The sequence below is a fragment of the Gossypium hirsutum genome, chromosome D08, assembly GCF_007990345.1.
Source record: "Gossypium hirsutum isolate 1008001.06 chromosome D08, Gossypium_hirsutum_v2.1, whole genome shotgun sequence".
NCBI classification, from domain to species: Eukaryota; Viridiplantae; Streptophyta; class Magnoliopsida; order Malvales; family Malvaceae; genus Gossypium; species Gossypium hirsutum.
The window spans coordinates 67376028-67384736 of record NC_053444.1 but is presented as its reverse complement, the minus strand read 5'-3'; the positions used below and the strand labels follow the sequence as shown (position 1 = coordinate 67384736).

The following is an 8709-nucleotide window of genomic DNA, read 5'->3' as shown; positions in this document are numbered from 1 at the left end:
CATTGAATTTAACCAATCGAATTTAACAATTATTATTTGGGTCAAAACTAGCATTTTAAAATTTGAAAAGTACAAAATTATAATTGATCGAAGTAAAGTGCAGAGATTAACTCCATATTTTTTTTTGTAAAATACATGGACTATTTGTAGAATTTAACTTAAAAATAAAAGGTGAGTTCTATCGAAAGGAAAAAATAAAAAAAAATGTGAAGAATATACATAAATATGAAGAATAAAAGGTAAAACCCTATCGCTTGAAAACCACAAGTTTAAAACTCACATATAAATAAATAATGAAACGTATGGTTTGAAACTAATTAACAATAACATATGATATGTACGTTATTAAAATGAAAAAAAAAGATTAAATTATTTATCATGGTGTTGTCATAAATATTAAGTCAATGCCAAGTTAACTTGCGACACCAACTCAATTCAATATATTATTAATATATACAACTAATGAAAGTAATAACGTATGCATAATAAAATTAAAATGTATTAAAATATATATATAAAAAAATTTTAGTTGAATGATAAGTTAAAAGTTTTATTAATGCAGTTGGTGTGAGTTTAAATCCCATCATCTGCATATTTTTATTTTTTTAAGTGAAATGGCTAAAATACATTCGAATAATATTTATTGTTTCAATTACAGAATGACATTATTGTAACTTGGTTGAGGGTGGAATTGACTCAATCAGTAGCTTAAATAATAATATCAGTAGCGAAGTCAAAAGGGTTGGCAGGGGCCCCGACCCTCTAAAATTGAAAATTTTCCATTTAGGTCATTTTACAATTTATAAAATTTTAAATTAATAATGGTAAAATTTTAATTTAACCCCCAAATGATAAAAAATCGGTTTAATCATTTAAAAATTATAAATATATAGACTATTAAATTGACAAAATCACATTTTTACTATCATAAAAATATTCAATTTAATTTCGCCCCTTAAAAAAAAATTGTTGCCTTTGCCCCTGAATAGTATAGATATACAACTGAATAAGTTAATAAAGTGTGCATAATAAAATTAAAATGTATAAAAAATAAAAAATAAAAACTTGAGTTGAATGGTAAATTAAAGTTATTATTAATGCAATTGGCATGAGTTTAAATCCTACTATGTGCATATATTTATTGATTTTTTTAAAGCGAAAAGACTGAAATATTCTCGAATAATGTTACTTATTTTAATAATGGAAAGACATTCCGATAACTTCCTAATTGAGTTGGTGATCCAATTAAGAATAACATCGACTTAATAGGTATCTTAAATAATAGTATAGATAACATTTTTTTTTATGATTAGATAAATGAATTGAAAGTTAAATTTAATGGAATGGCCAATCTTCGAAGGTAACTATTTGGACATTTAAAATTTAATTTTTAAGATGACCCAAATAGGAACTCGCTAAAAAATTTGAATGATAATTTTTTTTAATTTTGTAATTCTCGTTAGGGATATTTTCAATTCTAATCACTTCACTATTAAAATGTATTTGATAACTAAATAAAATATTTTTTATTGGTATAATAACAAATTTAGTCACTAATATTTTACGCATTCTATCAAGATGATTCTATTTCTTAAAAATTTAATACATTTCACCCTCAATGTTTACACATTATCAACTTGATCATTATTCTAAATATTAAAAAGTTTATAATTATTAAATATTGAAAAATTAATATTATAGAAATAAAACACTCAACCATTTTTTATGAAACAAAAATTAAATTACAAAAACTATAAAATATTAAATAATAAAACTAAAATATATAAAAATTTAAAAAAAAAGTAAAAGTGGGGATGAAAAAGAGGGTCACATTTTGCCATCATTATTTTTTAAATTAAAATATTATTATTTTATTTTATTAAGATATTTTTTATATGTGATGTCCCCTGATATATTGACGACATCACCTTCTACTGTTTAAAACAATTCATCTTCATAAATAATGTGTTTTCTATTCCATTTTCATATTTTTTTTGGTATTATTAATGTAAACACCCTCCCCATTGTCACATGCTATTTAAACCGTCTTATTTTTTTTCTTTTATAGAAAACTGTTTTATTCTCTCTTTTTTTAATGAAAAAGGCATTGCAATAACACTACTTAGAAAAACAACTAAGCTATCATTCTAACTCTACTGCTTAGAAGTAGTTCCAGTACTCTAGTGTTTGCTATTCTGAACCGTCACAACTTTATTAGGCTGGGTATCAATCTGAGAATTTATTAAAGTCATTATAGAGTTCATTGAATCTAAGAGAGAGACCTTGGTGTTTTTAACAGTGTTAAAACGCTTGCCACAATTCTTAATGGTTTTATTAATAACCCGATCTTTCCTAATAACAGTGCATTTCCCAAATATCTCACATAATTTAGAAATTGAAATATCAAATTCAAAATTCGCCAAGTCACCAACCTCCAAAGAATCATTATCATTAATCCCAATATGATCCCTAAAAACCACCACCAAATTCTTCATAGGATCAAGCACATTTGAATTTAGAGTTAACTCCATTTCAATCAGACCTTCGAAAATTAGATTATAGTGAGAAGTGGCATTTAGATGAGGACCTCTGGAAGAATTAGGCCTTTTATTCTTAATCTCACTACTATTGCTATTTTCCGATCAACCGTTTTAGTCTTTAGCAAAGACAGCGAATAACAACATAAATGACAACCTTAGCCAATAAATAACCAAATTAACAACCCCAAACGCCAATTTATCAACTCAGGCTCAGCTTATTATAAACGCACCGCACCACACCGCTCTTGCATTATTTTTTTCATTCAGTCCCTTTTTTTTCTTTTTCATTTCAAGAGATACAAAGAAACCTCTCTCTCGCTCTCAGTTTTCGTTTCTCCAATTTCCATCTCTTCTTTCCACTGCGGTTCCGTTTTCTTTTCTTTCGGTAAAGAGATCGTGATTTAATTTATTTTCCTTTTTTGTTTTTTGAATTTTTGATGTACACGCACTGTTCTTGTAGATCTGTTTTTTTTTTTGTATATTCTCACACGTATTCATTATATTGGTTTTGAGCTTTGATTCGAATTATTTTTCTTGGTTTTGCTATTTAAAGGCAACAGGCATTTGAATAATCAGCACGATGGTTTCCTTTGAAATGAGCGATCGAAAGAGTAAAGCTCTTACGTTGAACTTTTTTGTGCTTTAATGCTTCTTCCATTCAAATTAACGCTTTCTATGAATTTGTGATGATTTCTGTGAGAGTCCTGGTGATTTGGTACAAAATTCAATGTGTGATCTCTAGAAATTCTGTTCATATACATATAGCTAGACTTTGGTATTATATTCACTCTACCGAGTCTTATAGGTGTTTGTTAGTACGTGTTTATAATTGCTTCTTAGTTAGAACTTTCTTTCAATTCATTTTATTTTACATTGAGGAAATTTAGGAATGATTTAAGCTTTGTGAGAAGCTTGTTAAAAGCAATCAAATATTATTTATTTTCCAAATCAATATTAATAGTAGATAGAAGTTGAAAAAAACGTAGCAGATATTATTGTAACTTATGTAGAGTTATTCAGACTCGAGAGCTGTTAAGAAATTTATGTTAGTGAAATATGAATATAATTTTGCTAGTTGACAACTTCCACTTACATTCGATTTGCTTATATAGTAGAAGGTTTTCAATTGATATGCACCCATCTTCCTTGGCTAAGTTTTAGTACTCTCGTCCTTCTAATAAATGAGGCATTTCAATAGAGTGCGGTTCCAATTTTTCACTTTAATTTTGTATGTATCTTATTGGTGGTGAAGTTTGTCCACCATGCTTTCTTGGCAATGCTTACAGTGATATTGTTTGTGAAATGCAAAGTGATAAACCCTCTAGCATTTGGAAATGCTAATTAAATACTCTTTAGATTATGAAACTTTCCTAGGAATAATGGACAATTTAGTTTACTCTGTTATTTGAAATCTAATATTTTAGTTTAGAACTAAACCTGTTTGCTGAACAAATTATATGTTTGATTGCATGGGTTATTGAGATTGAAAATGCTTGGAAGCAGGTAGAAGTGCTTTGGTGCTCTTAAATGTGATTTAGTTTGTCATTAATATTTTGAGAAAAAAAGTTGAATGAACAAACTTTGTGTTCATTTTATTCTATTAACGTTCATTGTATTAATATATGAAATTATGAAAAACAGAAATTGGGCTAGGATTAACGGGATTTGGTGTATTTTTCTCATTTATGGGAATTGTATTCTTTTTCGACAAGGGACTGCTTGCCATGGGAAATGTAAGCTCACTGTTATTATGTTTTTAACCTCTATTCCAAACTGTTTCATTTTCCCCTTCAATCATGTTTGAATAACACCTTTTTTAATTTTTTTTTTAAAAAATAGATCCTTTTCATATCAGGAGTGACCTTAACCATTGGCCTGAAATCCACTATGCAATTTTTCCTGAAGCGACAAAATTTTAAGGTCTCTCTCTCTCTTATACACACACGTGCGCGCATGTGCATCATACATTCATTGCTCATTTTCTTTACCATCTGTTGCTATTCAATGCAGGGAACAGTTTCGTTCTTTGTTGGCTTCTTTTTTGTTGTCATTGGGTGGCCTATCCTTGGCATGATATTGGAGGCATATGGATTTATTGTACTCTTCAGGTCTAAATGAAAATTTCCTTATCTTGATTCAATACAAATCCTTGGCTTCTGATAACTTTTGAGCTTCTTGTTTACCATTCCTTCTTTTGTGTTTCCCCTTCTGCAGTGGCTTTTGGCCAACACTGGCAGTGTTTATACAGAGGATACCTATTCTTGGTTGGCTTTTCCAGCAACCATTTATCCGAACGGTATGTTTAGTTTGAAAGTCAAGTAATTTTCTTCATAACTTATAAACTGTCTGCTGGAACTGCATGCTTTTATTCTATTATTTTGTTTGCTCTTGGTTGGTTGTTTGCCTGATTTAAAATCTCCGCAAAATATTAAATACATCCTAAACCAGTTTTAAATTTTGAAACGCCAGGCAATGTGATCATCTGAGAGTATGAAAGAAAACCTATACACAATCTTATCCTGAGTTCACATTGATAACTATGACTAGCTCAAAGAAGTAAATTCCAGAAACCTTTTATTATGTATTCAATATATGAGTTACTGAATCAACATTTCTTCTATTTGCTGAAAGGAGGATGTTAAATATACCTTGTTTCAACATGACTGAGACTGGAATAGAAATTGGAATCATGAAATCGTATAACAAGAGCAGATTATTGGATTGGTTAATTCTCTAAAGCTTAATTGAATAATTTGTATACTGAGATGTTTGATTGTTTTAATCTTGCTTTTCATGGTAGTTCAGTTGCCATTTGCAAATATTAATACAATACGAACCATTGATTCCTGCTCTCTCTTTGGTGTTGGACAGTGATGGCATAAGAAAATGAGAGAACTTGTGAATATCTTCACAATATTGCCAGGTTCACATTTAGGTGCTCAGGCAAGGCACCTTAAGGCAGTGATGACTTAAACAAGTGATTGCTTTTGGAACCTGCCTAAGCAGATCACTAACTAAACTAGATTCATTTCTTTTTCTACTTTGGGTGAACTTAATATGTGACCTTATTTAGAAGCCTTTCATCGAGGTATGGAGGGTATTATTGTCTAGTGTTATTATTTGCCCCCAAAAAACCAGTGACAATCTATCAATTATTAGTGTTGTTAAAATTATCCATTCCCCTTGGTACTTATGCGGTTGTTCATTTCCCAGTTTACCTTTGCATTTCAGAAGTCCTTAGTATCTACAAGGTTTCTTTTAATCATAACATTAACCATGTTTATATTTGATTGTAGAATTATTATCATTATTATTTTATGTTTATGAGTGCCTCTTTGATATCAAAATATTAATAGACTCATTTTTAGAAATTTGCACCTCCCTTTACTTAGTTTGCCCAAGGCATCATTGTATACACATGGTGCCTCCACCTTTTTTTATTACTTTAGCATCCTTGGAGATGATCAAAAAGCCTATACGGATGGATAAAGATGGTTTAGATTGTCACTAAAGCCCAAACTTACCCTTTTTATTTTCCAACTTTTGCCTTTTGTCTTCTTACAGAGAGCATTTCATACATGCATGTAAGAACTTTTCATGGAAAAAAAAACAGTGAAAGGAGAAAAGAAGAGTTGATGTTCATTATTATTGCAGTTCCTACGACTTAGAAGCCTGCAACATACTTTAATTGAACCTTCCATCACAGCATCTAGTTTCAGTTATACGAATATAGATCTTAAGTATTTACTGAAGACTTTGCTGGCACCACCAAATGGTGCCGGCGGAATGGATATAGACTAACAAGTGAAAGCTTTGTACACAATATGTAGTTTAATCGGCAATGATCTGAAAATACGAGTCATCACTCGTCAGTCTATGGATAAAAACAATGATCAGTCTCTTTCCATAGATGCCTTTTTCCTTCCCATTGAGTGAGCTTAAAGTTTGTTGTGTTAGTTGCTCTAGTAATCAATGGATCATTTTATCTTTATACTTTCGTATGAAAATCATGCGAGGTGATACGGATTTAGTTATCCTTTGTATGTATATCTGGTCATATGGAAATGTTTGAACCAACTTTTTTTTGTGCAGTGGTTAGACCGAAACCAGGGCAAGCGTGTACCTGTGTAATCCCCACATACACGAGGAATTGGAACAAATGGTAGGGTAGTTCACTTGTAAGTCTTTGTAGAAAACTGCTTTGAAGAAGACTGATCTGTGTTTTTTTTCATGTCTTGTTGATACGGTGATGTCAAAATTCTTGTTATACGAGTTAGGGAATTTTTTTTGATCAAAGAATAGAAAGAAAAAGAAAAGAAAAACAGAAGTAAATGCACTAATACTTAGCAGTTTTGTGGGTTGTGACTTGTCTAACCAGTTTTTGATTTGCTGAACTAGAGATATGGAGAGAAGAGTTGGGTTGAGTTGACCATTTAAGATCATATATTTTAATTGATGACGGGTTCGGATTCTTTCGTTTTTTTTTAGTTTTCAATACATCTTTAATCATTATTTTCATATAATTAAAGAGTTGGATTTTACAAAATGTGAATGCTAATGAAAAATGTAAAGAAAAAGTAATGGAGTAGATCTCAAAAGGAATACGAGTGTAGTAAAGAAAATAGTGTAGGAGTTAATATTTGTATTTAGTTTAAAAGAAATATGGAGTTCATTAAGTTTTATTTTGCTTGTCTTTAATATTACTTATTATTTTATTTTATATTATTTATATTGCTTAATTCGAATTATTGTAAAATCAAATGTATTTTTTAGAGTTTACAAACTAAAAATATAGTACAACCACCCACCCATGTATGTTTGAGCAATTATAAGAAGTACAAATAGAATGAAAGAAAATTGATTTATTGGATTAAAATTCACATATTCATGAATGACAATTGTGCATGACAAAATATAAAGTATTTAAGTTTGATTATCAATCTTTTTATGAACTTGTATCATGCTTTAAAATAACTAATGCGCCCTTTTAATTTTTTAAATAACAACACACTATCACCTCTTGTAATTAATTAGTGTGTAATTTTTAAAAAAATTAATTGATTTAATAATTTTAGAAATGATATTATTAGAAAGTTAGGAATTTTGAAAACATACTACTATCTCATGTAATTAAAGAGTATGCAATTTAAAAATAATAATTAGTGTAATAATCTAAAAGATAATATTATTTGACACGAATTTAAAAAAAAATCATAAATGATACGAAAATATTAAAAATAATTTTGAACATACCCAGAAAAAAATATTTAATAGATAAATATTAAAATAAAGGTCATAATATCTACAATATAATAATTAATTATTTGATAGATAAACGTGTATTATTTTGTGAAATGTCTTTTTTTAATGAAAGAGAGAAAACTCCTATAACTACAATAGTTTTCTTTCCATGAATGGATATTCATTTTTCTAAAATGATATATTTATCAAACGTATTGTTTTTATAAAATTACATACTAAAAATTTACAAAATCATTTGGTGTTTTACTTTATAAATTAAAATTAGCTAAATTTTTTTAAATGATAATATTCTATGAAATATAAGTAAAATAAAAACAAATATGATATGTAATATTATAAAGATAAGATATTTGTAAAAACTTAAATGTATGGTTATTTAAGAAACGAGGTTTGAATCTTGGAGACATGAAGTATATCAAAAGTTATAAATAAAATAAAATATAATAATTAAAAATAATAGTAGAAGAAATGAAGAGGAAGAAATAAGTTATTCGAATATGTGTTATAAATGATTTAAAGGTTAAAATATGCCTTAAGTGGTTGTACTATTTGTACATTTGAAATTTAGTCCTTCTACTTTTAATTCAAGTCCAAAACGTTAAAATTCTTTTGTTAAATTCTAGTTCAATGCAATGTCAAAATTTTTATTACATGGCTACTAAGTAAGTTATTTTTTTGTTCCAAGATGTCACACCATTAAATTTAACGGAAGAATTTTAACAATATTCACAATTGGACTAGAATTTTGAATCTAAAAAATAAAGAGGCTAAATTCCTTGAAATAAAAGTAGAGGGACTAAAATTCAATATATAAAGAGTACACGGACTTGGAGTATATTTTATCCTAATCTAATTTGTGATTGTATTTATAATATGATTATAACTTACAAAAATGGTAAAAACAATT

At 28.4% G+C, this 8709-nt stretch overlaps 1 protein-coding gene across 1 annotated transcript; it reads left to right on the top strand.

The window, feature by feature from the left end:
* The first annotated feature begins 2660 nt into the window (after window positions 1–2660).
* Window positions 2661–6977, top strand: LOC107928257 (vesicle transport protein GOT1). The gene is made up of 7 exons (XM_041098959.1): window positions 2661–2925; window positions 3094–3151; window positions 4182–4273; window positions 4380–4460; window positions 4551–4648; window positions 4755–4836; window positions 6633–6977. The coding sequence occupies exons 2-7, from the start codon at window positions 3121–3123 to the stop codon at window positions 6669–6671; spliced, it is 423 nt and encodes a 140-aa protein (XP_040954893.1). The 5' UTR covers window positions 2661–2925; window positions 3094–3120; the 3' UTR covers window positions 6672–6977.
* Window positions 6978–8709: the final 1732 nt, after the last annotated feature.